General features: G+C 40.3%; 1 protein-coding gene across 1 annotated transcript; it reads left to right on the top strand.

The window, feature by feature from the left end:
* The first annotated feature begins 9,170 nt into the window (after window positions 1–9,170).
* On the top strand, window positions 9,171–14,418 carry LOC106606233 (GTPase IMAP family member 9). The gene is made up of 2 exons (XM_014202381.2): window positions 9,171–10,539; window positions 12,127–14,418. Exons 1-2 carry the CDS (start codon window positions 10,319–10,321, stop codon window positions 12,914–12,916), a joined length of 1,011 nt encoding a protein of 336 aa, XP_014057856.1. The 5' UTR covers window positions 9,171–10,318; the 3' UTR covers window positions 12,917–14,418.
* Window positions 14,419–14,764: the final 346 nt, after the last annotated feature.

Genomic DNA, 14,764 nt, shown 5'->3' with positions numbered 1-14,764 from the left:
CATACCTGGAGGAGCAGAGAGAGAGAAAGAGAGAGGTTAGTGGAGCAGTTTTATACCCTGAGCCCAGGTGGCTCCAATCACGCCAGCTCCAATCACTAATGACCCTCTGCCTGCAGGAGGAACCGCCCCTGCACTGCAGAGGAGGAGCCGTGACACTGGTCGGAAACCCTAGACCCACTCCAATTCGCATACCGCTCCAACAGATCCACAGATGACGCAATCTCAATCGCACTCCACACTGCCCTTTCACACCTGGACAAAAGGAACTATGTGAGAATGCTGTTCATTGACTACAGCTCAGCGTTCAACACCATAGTGCCCTTAAAGCTCATCACTAAGCTAAGGACCATGGGACTAAAAACCTCCCTCTGCAACTGGATCCTGGACTTTCTGACGGGTTGCCCCCAGGCGGTGAAGGTAGGCAACAACACATCTGCCATGCTGATCCTCAACACGGGGGCCCCTCAGGGGTGGGTGCTTAGTCCCCTCCTGTACTCCCTGTTCACCCACAACTGCGTGGCCAAGCACGACTCCAACACCATCATTAAGTTTGCAGACGACACAATGGTGGTAGCCCTGATTACCGACATCAATGAAACAGCCTGTAGGAAAGGAGGTCAGAGCCCTGTCAGTGTGGTGCCAGGACAACAACCTCTCCCTCAGCGTGAGCAAGACAAAGGAGATGATCGTGGACTACAGGAAAAGGAGGGCCGAAGACACCCCCATTCACATCGACGGGGCTCTAGTGGAGCGGGTCGAGAGTTTCACGTTCCTTGGTGTACACATCACCAAAATCTATCATGATCCAAACACACCAAGAAAGTTGTGAAGAGGGCACAACAACGCCTTTTCCCTCTCAGGAGACTAAAAAGATTTGGCATAGGTCCCCAGATCTTCAACAAGTTCTACAGCTGCACCATCGAGAGTATCTTGACCAGTTGCATCATGGCCTGGTATGGCAACTGTTTTGCATCTGACCGTAGGCACTACAGAGGGTTGTGCGTACGACCCTGTACATCACTGGGGCCAAGCTTCCTGCCATCCAGGATATATATACCAGGCGGTGTCAAAGGAAGGCCAAAAAAATTCCAGTCACCCAAGTCATAGACTGTTCTCTCTGCTACCACATGGCAAGCGGTACCGAAGCACCAAGTCTGAGTCCAAAAGGTTCCTTAACAGCTTCTACCCCCAAGCCATAACACTGCTGAACAATTCATCAAATGGCCACCTGGACTATTTGCATTTACAGACCCCCCCCCCCCCCTTTGTTTTTACACTGCTGCTATTCGCTGTTTATTATCTATGCATAGTCACTTTACCCTTACCTACATGTACAAATTACCTCGACTATTGACTCGGTACCGGTACCCCCTCTATATAGCCTCATTATTGTTATTTTATTGTGTTAGTTAAAAAAAATATATTTACTTTAGTTTATTTAGTAAATATATTTTCTTAAAACTGCATTGTTGGTTAAGGGCTTGTAAGTAAGCATTTCATTTTGATTTAATTTGATACTGGTACAGTTCAACTGAATGATCTCTAGAGGAGTTTACTGATCTAAGCTGCTATACTGTTCAACTGAATGACCTCTAGAGGAGTTTACTGATCTAAGCTGCTATACTGTTTAACTGAATGACCTGTAGAAGAGTTTACTGATCTAAGCTGCTATACTGTTTAACTGAATGACCTCAAGAGGAGTTTACTGATCTAAGCTGCTATACGTTTAACTGAATGACCTCAAGAGGAGTTTACTGATCTAAGCTGCTATACTGTTTAACTGAATGACCTCAAGAGGAGTTTACTGATCTAAGCTGCTATACTGTTCAACTGAATGACCTGTAGAAGAGTTTACTGATCTAAGCTGCTATACGTTTAACTGAATGACCTCAAGAGGAGTTTACTGATCTAAGCTGCTATACTGTTTAACTGAATGACCTCAAGAGGAGTTTACTGATCTAAGCTGCTATACTGTTTAACTGAATGACCTCTAGAGGAGTTTACTGATCTAAGCTGCTATACAGTTTTTATTTTTGATTTGACCTTTATTTAACTAGGCAAGTCAGTTAAGAACAAATTCTTATTTTCAATGACGGCCTAGGAACAGTGGGTTAACTGCCTTGTTCAGGGGCAGAATGACATTTTTACCTTGTCAGCTCGGGGATTCGATCTTGCAACCTTTCTGTTTAACTGAATGACCTCTAGAGGAGTTTACTGATCTAAGCTGCTATACTGTATAAAGATGTTATGTACAGTAGGTCACACTTTAAACAAGCAACAAACTGTACAGGCTTCATAGAGCATTCATAAAGGCTTCATAGAACATTCATAAAGGCCTCATGGAGCATTCATAAAGCTACTGTGCATCTGTATCTGCAATGCTTTCTCTTTGGGGGTTTAGGCTGGGTATCTGTAAAGGTCTGTGTGACAACTGCTGATGTAAAAAGTGCTTTAAAAAATACATTTGATTTATTGATTGAGCACTACATAGATTTGTAAGCAAAATCATACTACGTAAAGGGTGATAAAATCCTACTACTACTATGTAAAGGTTGATACAATTATACTACTTGTCAATGGTGTGCGTACTGGGAGCGGAGTCAGGTGCAGGAGAGCAGAGAGTTGTGAACAGGCGCACACTTTATTTAGGCAGGAAAAACCAACAGACGGGCGCCACTGCGTCGAAACCTCCATCCAATATGCCAAAGTGCAAAAACGCGCAAACAGTCACAATAATAAAGTACAAACAAATAAACATACCTCGTGATATAAAACACGGAATAAATGCACACCAGAAATAGCACGTCAAAAATGACACGTAACACGAAACAATCACACACAAAGATATGTGGGGGAACAGAGGAATAAATACATGTAGTGTGATTGGGAAATACAAACCAGGTGTGCAAGGAACAAGACAAAACGAATGGATAAATGAAAAATGGAGCGGCGATGGCTAGAATGCCGGTGACGCCGACCGCCGAACGCCGCCCGAACAAGGAGAGGAGCCGACTTCGGCGGAAGTCGTGACACTACTACTACTAAAGAGTAATACAATCATACTACTACTACATAAAGAGTAATACAATCATACTACTACTACATAAAGAGTAATACAATCATACTACTACTACATAAAGAGTAATACAATCATACTACTACTACATAAAGAGTAATACAATCATACTACTACTACATAAAGAGTAATACAATCATACTACTACTACATAAAGACTAATACAATCATACTACTATTACATAAAGAGTAATACAATCATACTACTACTACATAAAGAGTAATACAATCATACTACTACTACATAAAGAGTAATACAATCATACTACTACTACTAAAGAGTAATACAATCATACTACTACTACATAAAGAGTAATACAATCATACTACTACTACATAAAGAGTAATACAATCATACTACTACTACATAAAGAGTAAGTAATACAATCATACTACTACTACATAAAGAGTAATACAATCATACTACTACTACATAAAGAGTAAGTAATACAATCATACTACTACTACATAAAGAGTGATAAAATTATACTACTACTACGTAAATGGTGATAAAATTATACTACTACAACGTAAAGAGTAATACAATCATACTACTACTACATAAAGAGTAATACAATCATACTACTTCTACATAAAGAGTAACACAATCATACTACTATTACATAAAGAGTAATACAATCATACTACTACTACATAAAGAGTGATAAAATTATACTACTGTAACGCCCTGGCCATAGAGAGGGGTTTTTGTTCTTTATTTTGGTTAGGCCAGGGTGTTACATTGGGTGGGCGTTCTATGTGCATTTTTCTATGTTGGTTTGTTTCATTGATTTTGGCCGTGTGGCTTCCAATCAGGCACAGCTGTAGAGTGTTGTTGCTGATTGGGAGTCACACATAAGTGCCTGTTTTTCCGTTGGGGTTTTGTGGGTAATTGTTTCTGTTAGTGTTTTGCACCTGACAGGACTGTTTGGCTGTCTTATTTTTGTATAGTGTTCTTTAGTACATTAAACTTCTATGATGAACACTAACTCCGCTGCGTATTGGTCCACTTTCTCAGACGATGACTTCTCTGTTTCGTCTAACGACGAAGACAGCCGTTACAACTACAAGTACATAAGAGTGATAAAAGCCTAAATCGGGTGTGCTGAATTAATGTTTGGTTTAAAGTAGGACAATGACATATAACATTGCATAAGCCAGACATAATCAGGCCATCATTCTCCCTCACGCTACCATCTTTTTAGCCGTCGATATCGGATATGACAACATGCATATGTGTCACAGGTGAATTCAGTCATGCAAACCAAATGCTCTCCTGACATAACATTGATCTCTGAATGAACCACACTCTGGCTCTATGGAGGATGCTCCATAGAAACACTACTTACTGTAGACCCAGTGACTTTGGATATAACAACATGTCACTGGTGAATTCAGTCATGCAAACCAATCAAGCTGTTCCCAAAATGCTCCTTTCCTTAACTCTGACCCTTGCACTCTGATTGCAGATCTGTAGGGTCTGGAGTGTTTCTATAGAACCACACATGCGGAGATCATCCGTTCACCTACTCTGCATCTCACAAAGACACGGCGGTTGGAACCAAAAATCAAAAATCTGGACTCATTAGTCCAAAGGAAAGATTTCCACCTGCCTAATGTCCATTGCTCGTGTTTCTTGGCCCAAGCAAATCTCTCCCTCTTATTGGTGTCCTTTAGTAGTAGTTTCTTTGCAGCAATTTGACCATGAAAGGCCTGATTCACACAGTCTCCTCTGAACAGTTAATGTTGAGATGTGTCTGTTACTTGAACTCTGTGAAGCATTTATCTGGGCTGCAATTTGAGGTGCAGTTAACTCTAATTAACTTATCCTCTTCAGCAGAGGTAACTCTGGCTCTTCCTTTCCTGTGGCGGTCCTCATCACAACCAGTTTCATCATAGCGCTTGATGGTTTTTGCAACTGCACTTGACGAAACTTGAAATATTCTTGAAATGTTACGGATTGACTGACCTTCATGTCTTAAGTAATGATGGACTGTCATTTCTCTTTGCTTATTTGAGCTGTTCTTGTCATAATATGGACTTGGTCTGTTACCAAATAGGGCTATCTTCTGTATACAACCCCTACCTTGTCACAACACAACTGATGGGCTCAAACGCATTAAGAAGGAAAGAAATTCCACAAATTAACTTTTAACAAGGCACACCTGTTAATTGAAATGCATACCTGAAGTTGATTGAGAGAATGCCAAGAGTGGGAAAAGCTGTCTTCAAGGCAAAGGGTGGCTACTTTGAAGAATCTCAAATAGAAAATATATTTTGGTTTGTTTAACACTTTTTTGGTTACTACATGATTCCATATGTGTAATTTCATAGTTTCGATGTCTTCACTATTATTCTACAATGTAGAATATAGTAAAAATAAGGAAAAACCCTGAGTAGATGTGTACAAACTTTTGACTGGTACTGTACATATATTTACTGTAGACTCAGTGACAGTGCCATATATATTTACTGTAGACTCAGTGACAGTGCCATATATATTTACTGTAGACTCAGTGGCAGTGCCATATATATTTACTGTAGACTCAGTGACAGTTCCAAATAGATTTACTGTAGACTCAGTGACAGTGCCATATAGATTTACTGTAGACTCAGTGACAGTGCCATATAGATTTACTGTAGACTCAGTGACAGTGCCATATATATCTACTGTAGACTCAGTGACAGTGCCATATATATTTACTGTAGACTCAGTGACAGTGCCATATAGATTTACTGTAGACTCAGTGACAGTGCCATATATATTTACTGTAGACTCAGTGACAGTGCCATATAGATTTACTGTAGACTCAGTGACAGTGCCATATAGATTTACTGTAGACACAGTGACAGTGACATATAGATTTACTGTTGACTCAGTGACAGTGCCATATAGATTTACTGTAGACTCAGTGACAGTGCCATATATATCTACTGTAGACTCAGTGACAGTGCCATATATATCTACTGTAGACTCAGTGACAGTGCCATATAGATTTACTGTTGACTCAGTGACAGTGCCAAATAGATTTACTGTAGACTCAGTGACAGTGCCATATATATCTACTGTAGACTCAGTGACAGTGCCATATAGATTTACTGTAGACTCAGTGGCAGTGCCATATATATTTACTGTAGACTCAGTGACAGTGCCATATATATCTACTGTAGACTCAGTGACAGTGCCATATATATCTACTGTAGACTCAGTGACAGTGCCATATATATCTACTGTAGACTCAGTGACAGTGCCATATAGATTTACTGTAGACTCAGTGACAGTGCCATATATATTTACTTTAGACTCAGTGACAGTGCCATATAGATTTACTGTAGACTCAGTGACAGTGCCATATATATCTACTGTAGACTCAGTGACAGTGCCATATATATCTACTGTAGACTCAGTTACAGTGCCATATATATCTACTGTAGACTCAGTTACAGTGCCATATATATTTACTTTAGACTCAGTGACAGTGCCATATATATTTACTGTAGACTCAGTGACAGTGCCATATATATCTACTGTAGACTCAGTGACAGTGCCATATATATTTACTGTAGACTCAGTGACAGTGCCATATATATCTACTGTAGACTCAGTGACAGTGCCATATATATCTACTGTAGACTCAGTGACAGTGCCATATATATCTACTGTAGACTCAGTGACAGTGCCATATATATATGAAGAAAATGAATAAACATTCTGATTCAGTACACTGTGTGTTGACTAATCTGAGTTAATTGGCTGAGTCATTATCCACCCACTGTTACATTGACATAAAGAGACACGTTTTCTACTGTTTTCACTCACTGGGACTACATGACGTAGCTTTTCATTTAAACTGAGACTCAGCTATAAGACAGGTTCTCTTGTGTCTCCTGCAGCAACGTGACAGCTGATGCTGACTTATGCAGCAGCCTCTCAGTACATACGCTACGTGTTCCCAATGGCACCCTAATCCCTTCATAGTGCAATACTTTTAACCAGAAAGGCACCCTATTCCATATATAGTGCACTACTTTTAACCAAAATGCCACCCTATCCCCTATATAGTGCACTACTTTTGACTAGAGACCTATGGGCCCTGGTCAAAATAAGTGAACACTCTTTTCACACTACTTTTCACACACTCTTCTAAAGGCTCCTTAGTGCTGAGTCTACCTTTAAATTTGACACTAAGGCGAAATAAAAAAAGGGACGAGTAAATTTGTGCTGCAGTGTGTGTGTGTGTGTGTGTGTGTGTGTGTGTGTGTGTGTGTGTGTGTGTGTGTGTGTGTGTGTGTTTGACAGTACTGTTCTTATTTTAGCTGGCTCCTGACCTGAGGGCATTTTCCACCTAATATGAAATCGGCTGAGAGGACAATCAATGAGGACAGTGGGAGAGAAGCGAGGGAAAGAGAGGAAGAGAAAGAGGGAGAGAAAGGAGGGATGATGTACAGTATCTATCCAAATCCATGGAGCCAAAAGGGGGGGGGAGAAAGAGAGAGATGAGTGAGATGAGAGAGAGATGAGAGAGAGAGAGGTACTGTGCAGCACAGTATCAGTAGGTTCTGCAGCCAGAGATCCAGTAGTCATCGTGGAAGGCTGGACACCAGAGCCCTGCTAGAGTGGATTAGTGCAGCTGTGTAGGAGTTTAGCTGTGTAGCCGTGAAGGAGTGCAGAAGGGAGTGCATCTCTGCAGAGCTACAACCTGGCCTGTGGAAGAGCTGTCCTGGAGTGTTTCTCTGTCTGTACCATTAACAGCCTGGGAGAGATGGACAGTCACAACCACAGACACAGGAGGCAGGAGGGTGAGTTTGGAACAGAATAATGTATGTATCCTTTTTGATTGTCATATAGTAGGCAGTTAATCCAAGGGTGAGTTTTCAGTGGAATGTACAGTATGTATGAACCCTTTCTACTGTGACCCCAGCGTCCTGTCCAGGGGGTGTCCAGGGGGTGTCCAGGGGGTGTCCAGGGGGTGTCCAGGGGGTGTCCAGGGGTCCATCAAGCTGCCTCACGCTACAGAAACAGAGGAAACAGCCCTGTAGGTTGTTCTGGCTGGGACAAGGCTTCCTTACTCGACTGTAATGCTGCTGTGAGCCGTAAGCGTGTTAAATGTCAGGGTATAAACATGTATAAAAGGTCCATGTTTGACCTAAACACTAAGCTATACTTTTGTGTTGTTGGTAACCTATATGGATGGGTTTCTATGTTGATCTCTGGCTACGTCCCAAATGGTAACTTATTCCCTATGCAGATGTAAAGGAGAGTACATTAAGTGATAAATACACTATTTTGGGCATCTTTGTTTTTTGTAACTTTTTATTTTTCATACATATTCATTATAAGGTTGAATTATTGTACAGTATTGCATTGATTCATGATCGTTCTTGTTTGTTGTTCCAGCAGCATCCCACTGATATGTGGTCTGAATGTTCTTTTTAGCTGTTAAACAGGGTTGGGGTCAATTAGAATGTTCTTTTTAGCTGTTAAACAGGGTTGGGGTCAATTAGAATGTTATTTTTAGCTGTTAAACAAGGTTAGGGTCAATTAGAATGGTGTTCTTTTGCTGTTAAACAAGGTTGGGGTCAATTAGAATGTTCTTTTTAGCTGTAAAACAGGGTTGGGGTCAATTAGAATGTTCTTTTTAGCTGTAAAACAGGGTTGGGGTCAATTAGAATGTTATTTTTAGCTGTTAAACAGGGTTGGAGTCAATTCGAATGGTGTTGTTTGCTGTTAAACAGGGTTGGGGTCAATTAGAATGGTGTTGTTTTCTGTTAAACAGGGTTGGGGTCAATTAGAATGGTATTTTTTGCCGTTAAACAAGATTGGGGTCAATTAAAATGGTCTTTTTAGCTGTTAAACCGGGTTGGAGTCAATTAGAATGGTGTTTTTTGCTGTTTAACAGGGTTGGGGTCAAGTAGAATGGTCTTTTTAGCTGTTAAACAGGGTTGGAGTCAATTAGAATGGTGTTTTTTTGCTGTTAAACAGGGTTGGGGTCAATTAGAATGTTCTTTTTTATCTGTAAAACAGGGTTGGGGTCAATTAGAATGGTGTTTTTTGCTGTTAAACAGGGTTGGGGTCAATTAGAATGTTCTTTTTTATCTGTAAAACAAGGTTGGGGTCAATTAGAATGTTCTTTTTAGCTGTTAAACAGGGTTGGGGTCAATTAGAATGGTATTGTTTGCTCTTAAACAGGGTTGGGGTCAATTAAAATGTTATTTTTAGCTGTTAAACAGGGTTAGGGTCAATAAGAATGGTATTGTTTGCTCTTAAACAGGGTTGGGGTCAATTAGAATGGTGTCTTTTGCTGTTAAACAAGGTTAGGGTCAATTAGAATGTTCTTTTTAGCTGTTAAACAGGGTTGGGGTCAATTAGAATGTTCTTTTTAGCTGTTAAACAGGGTTGGGGTCAATTAGAATGGTGTTGTTTGCTCTTAAACAGGGTTGGGGTCAATTAGAATGTTCTTTTTAGCTGTTAAACAGGGTTGGAGTCAATTAGAATGTTATTTTTAGCTGTTAAACAGGGTTGGGGTCAATTAGAATGGTATTGTTTGCTCTTAAACAGGGTTGGGGTCAATTAGAATGGTGTCTTTTGCTGTTAAACAAGGTTAGGGTCAATTAGAATGGTCTTTTTAGCTGTTAAACAGGGTTGGGGTTAATTAGAATGTTCTTTTTGCTGTTAAACAGGGTTGGGGTCAATTAGACTGGTCTTTTTAGCTGTTAAACAGGTTTGGGGTCAATTAGAATGGAAGGCAGTCAATTCAGGTGATTTGAATTTAAAATAAATACATTTGAACTTTTTAAGTAAATAGCTTCTACTTGTTAGTTTATTGATGTCATTGAAAATAGATGCCCTTTCTTTATTATTGAATTGTAATTTCAGTTTACTTCCTGAGTTGACTGCCTTCAATTTGAATTGACCACAACCCTGTTGGTAAGGATCTAATGGTCTTTATCCAACTTTTTTGTTTCTCAATAAAGAGACGTCAACATAGCTGTGATAGTGATAATAGTTGATGAAAGGTAAAGGAATCTTTTGTTGGTCTTTGTTGTCCTGATAACAAGTGCTAATATGAGGTCTGACTTACCTTTCCATAGCTGTTGATGATCAAATGGTCTTAGCATGATGAAAACATCACGATCTTCTCCGGACACTGATACGTGGTTAGACTGATCTTTAACTGACCTTAGTAAACCTTTCCATAACATCAAACGGTCTTTGTTGTCCGGGAAGCTCAGTCCACTGACATGGAGTTGAGGATCCTGGTGGTGGGGTCCAGTGGACCGTCTCAGTTCTCCCTGACCAACTCTATCCTGGGGAGGGAGGAGTTCTCCAAGGACGTCACCAGCATCGTCCAGAGCAGGAAGAACCTGGGGGACCTGGCCGGGACGCGTGTTGCTCTGGTCAACGGACCCAACCTCTACGGGAAGCACCTGTCCCGCACCAAGATGAAGACAGAGATGAAGAGGTGGCCGTAATGCTGTATTTCGGTTCTGTGTCTATACTCTTCTGTCATGTATTCTGTAGTGTTAACGTCTGTACGCATAAGAAGAGGTGACTTTAACTTTATCATGATTGATTCTTGCTCACAGTTCACAGAAATTGAAGAAATGCTAAATGTAATATAATAATAATACATGCCATTTAGCAGACACTTTTATCCAAAGCCATTTACAGTCATGTATGCATACATCTCACATATGGGTGGTCCTGGGAATCTAACAATTCTGGCGTTGCAAGAGCCATGCTCTACCAACTGAGCTACAGAGGTCCAGAAGTCCATCATAAATAGTGACATGTTAGACAAAAATACAACAAAATACAATACAACACAATACAACACAGGACTATACAACACAACACACAATACTATACAACACAATACAACATTATACAACACAACGCAACAATATACAACACAACACAATACAGCACAACACAACACAATACAATACAATACAACACAGGACTATACAACACAACACACAACACTATACAACACAATACAACATTATACAACACAACGCAACAATATACAACACAATACAGCACAACACAATACAGCACAACACAACACAATACAATACAATACAACACAGGACTATACAACACAACACACAACACTATACAACACAATACAACATTATACAACACAACGCAACAATATACAACACAATACAGCACAACACAATACAAAACAATACAATACAACACAACACTATACAACACAACACAATACAACACAACAATATACAACACAACACTATACAACACAACACTATACAACACAACACAACAATATACAACACAACACTATACAACACAACACAACACTATACAACACAATACAATACAACACAACACAGTACAATACGATACAATACAACACAATACAACACTATACAACACAATACAGTACAATACAACACAATACAATACAACACAACACAATACAACACAACACAGTACATTACAACACAACACAATACAATGCAACACAGTACATTACAACACAACACAATACAATGCAACACAATACAATACAACACAACACAATACAATACAACACAACACAATACAATGCAACACAATACAATACAACACAACACAATACAATACAACACAATATAATACAACACAATACAACACAGTACAATACAACACAATACAACACAACACTATACAACACACCACTATACAACACAACACAATACAACACTATACAACACAACACAATACAACACAGTACAATACAACACAATATAACACAATACAATACAACACAATACAACACAGTACAATACAACACAACACAACATAACACAATACAATACAACACAATACAACACAACACAATACAACACAGTACAACACAGTACAATACAACACAATACAACACAACACAATAAAAAGATATTGTTCTTTCTTGATTGAAGTCACTGTATTGTCTCCCTGCAGGTGAAATTGTAAGCGTTTAGGCTGCACCTTTTCTGTAAGGTGTTTTGCAGCCTTTTCATGTGATATAACACTGTAAATAACATTTGATTTTATTTAGGTGCAAGTGTCTGTCAGCCCCCGGCCCTCACGCCCTGCTCATGGCCTTTGACTTGGAGCAGATCTGCCCCAACGACGTCAAGACGCCTAAGCTGATGGTGAAGCGTTTCGGTGAAGATGCACTTTCCCACACCATAGTCCTCCTGGCCTACGAGGGGGACGTAGACATTCTGGCCCTGGAGAACCGGGTCAGCACCGACTGGCACCTCCGGGAGCTCATCGAGCAGTGCGGCGGGCGCTACCACGTCTTCAACAAGAACTGGAGGGACCGTTCTCGAGACAAGGAGCTCCTCCAGAAGATTGAACGGATGCTGGCGACCCTGGGCGGGCAGCACTACACCAGCCGCTCTTACGGGCAGGCGGAGGAGAGCGTGAGGAAGGAAGAGAGGAAGCTGCTGAAGAAGAGGACGGCGGAGACGGAGGAGGCGTGGAGGGAGCTGGAGCAGCAGTACCGGGGGGAGGCGCTGCGCTGGCAGATGGACGCCTACAACAACAGCGTGGGAGCAGAGATCAGGGCTAAAGCCGAGATGGACAACGGATGGTTGAGGACGTCGCTCGCCGTAGGGGCGGGGTTGGGGCTGGCCGCGGGGGCCGCCATGGGGATGGCGATGGGGGCGGTGGCGGGGGCTATGGGGATGACGATGGGAGGCGCTATCGGAGGGTTGATGGGCGGGTCGGCGGGTGGGACGGCCCAGGTAGCGATAGAACACCTGGAGGACAGAGTGGGACCACACGCTACTAACTTCAACACTGTTTTCATCAACCGCTTCTTCAGACCACCACGTTCATGACATGGAGGAAGTGTTTATGACTGGAACCAGGAAAAATACATAGGTAGTAGTTCAAATGAAAACGTGGTGAAAGGTATATTTAATTATTGGAACTGGTAGTGATTGTGTGATAGATAGTCTCTCTATCTGACTCAACTCTAAACCACTGCTATAAATACGCTGCATTCGTGACGGAAACTCGGAACCTAGGAGCGAAAATTAACCTAAGTTATTTGCATAGAGCTTCCTATTGGTTAATTCTGATACTTTCCATGTGGGAAACTCAGGTGTCATCTCTCTACGAGTTTTCAAGTACTAGTTACCTAGCAACAATATGTGTGTGTACCTGTATAGAGAATATCCTCTTAACGCTTATCGCAAGTTGAGGTAGTATTTTAGGATTATACTGAGTAGATATAGGTTCACTTGAAATAGTTATACATTACCATGAGGATATTTATTCAGTAGACTGCTATTTGGACAGGTTGAGGCTATTTATTCAGTAGGCTGCTATACTGCCTTCAGAAAGTATTCACACCCCTTGACTTTTTCCACATTTTGTTGTGTAATAAGGTGGGATTAAAATTGATTTAATTGTAATTTATTGTCAACGATCTACACAAAATACTCTGTAATGTTAAAGTGGAAGAAAAATCTAACAATTGTAAAGAAATTATGGAAAAGGAAACACTAATAGATCTTGATTATTTAAGTGTTCAACCCCCTGAGTCAATACATGTTAGAATCACCTTTGGCAGCGATTACAGCTGTGAGTCTTTCTGGGTAAGTCTCTAAGAGCTTTACACACCTGGATTGTACAATATTTGCACATTATTCTTTCTAAAATTCTTCAAGATCTGTCAAGTTGGTTGTTGATCATTGCTAGACAGTCATTTTGGTCATAGATTTTCAAGAAGATTTAAGTCAAAACTATAACTAGGCCACTCAGGAACATTCTATGTAATTTTGGTAAACAACTCCAGTGATTTTTTTGGCCTTGTTTTTAAGGCTATTGTCCTGCTGAAAGGTGAATTTTTCTCTCAGTGTCTGTTGGAAAGCAAACTGAACAAGGGTTTCCTCTAAGATTGTACCTGTGCTTAGCTCTATTCCATTTATTTTTATCCTAAAACAAAACTCCCTAGTCCTTGCTGATGACAAGCATACTCTTAACATGATTCAGCCACCACCATGCTTTAAAATATGAAGAGTGGTACTCAGTGATGTGTTGGAGTTTCCCCAAACATAACGCTTTGTATTCAGGACATAAAGTACATTTCTTTGCAACGTTTTTTGCATTTTTACCTTAGTGCCTTATTGCAAACAGGATGCATGTTTTGGAATATTTTTATTCTTTACAGGCAACCTTATTTTCACTCTGTCCTTTAGGTTAGTATGGTGGAGTACTACAATGTTGTTGTTTGTTTATTTATTTGTTGGGGGGGGGGGGTAGATCATCTTTAATATTGTAGATAGATTGTAGGTTCTATCAATTTAATTGTTTGCATAATTTCCAATCCCCCTTATTTATTTTTTATTTTTTTGCTCACATCTGCGGTACCTGTAGTTAAATAATTATACATATATTCCTAATTTCCAGTAACTGCTCATAGTGTGGAACTGAGAAAAATTGCTTTTATTTCCCTTGGTTTCACAGTAATCTAGTACAGTTACTGCTGACATGACCCCCATTTTCTCCATAACACAATACAATAGAGGCAGGATACTCGTCCACATGATTAAGCATGTATTTACTGTAGAAAATATGACATTAACAAATTTTCGACCAAATGAGCAGTTATTGCCTTTTGCTTGGAAGGGCAGCATATATTGAGCATTCTTTTTGTAGCAAGTATTTTACTGTATATAATA

This window comes from Salmo salar, chromosome ssa06, assembly GCF_905237065.1.
Source record: "Salmo salar chromosome ssa06, Ssal_v3.1, whole genome shotgun sequence".
In the NCBI taxonomy this organism is placed as follows: domain Eukaryota; kingdom Metazoa; phylum Chordata; class Actinopteri; order Salmoniformes; family Salmonidae; genus Salmo; species Salmo salar.
The sequence above is the reverse complement of the archived record's forward strand: the minus strand, read 5'-3'. Positions and strand labels throughout refer to the sequence as shown.

Excerpts from the sequence above, each read along its gene's own strand:
- LOC106606233 (XM_014202381.2), top strand. The coding sequence starts at position 10,319 with ATGGAGTTGAGGATCCTGGTGGTGGGGTCCAGTGGACCGTCTCAGTTC. Across the intron at positions 10,540-12,126 it reads ATGAAGACAGAGATGAAGAG|GTGCAAGTGTCTGTCAGCCC; the intron begins GTGGCCGTAATG and ends GATTTTATTTAG.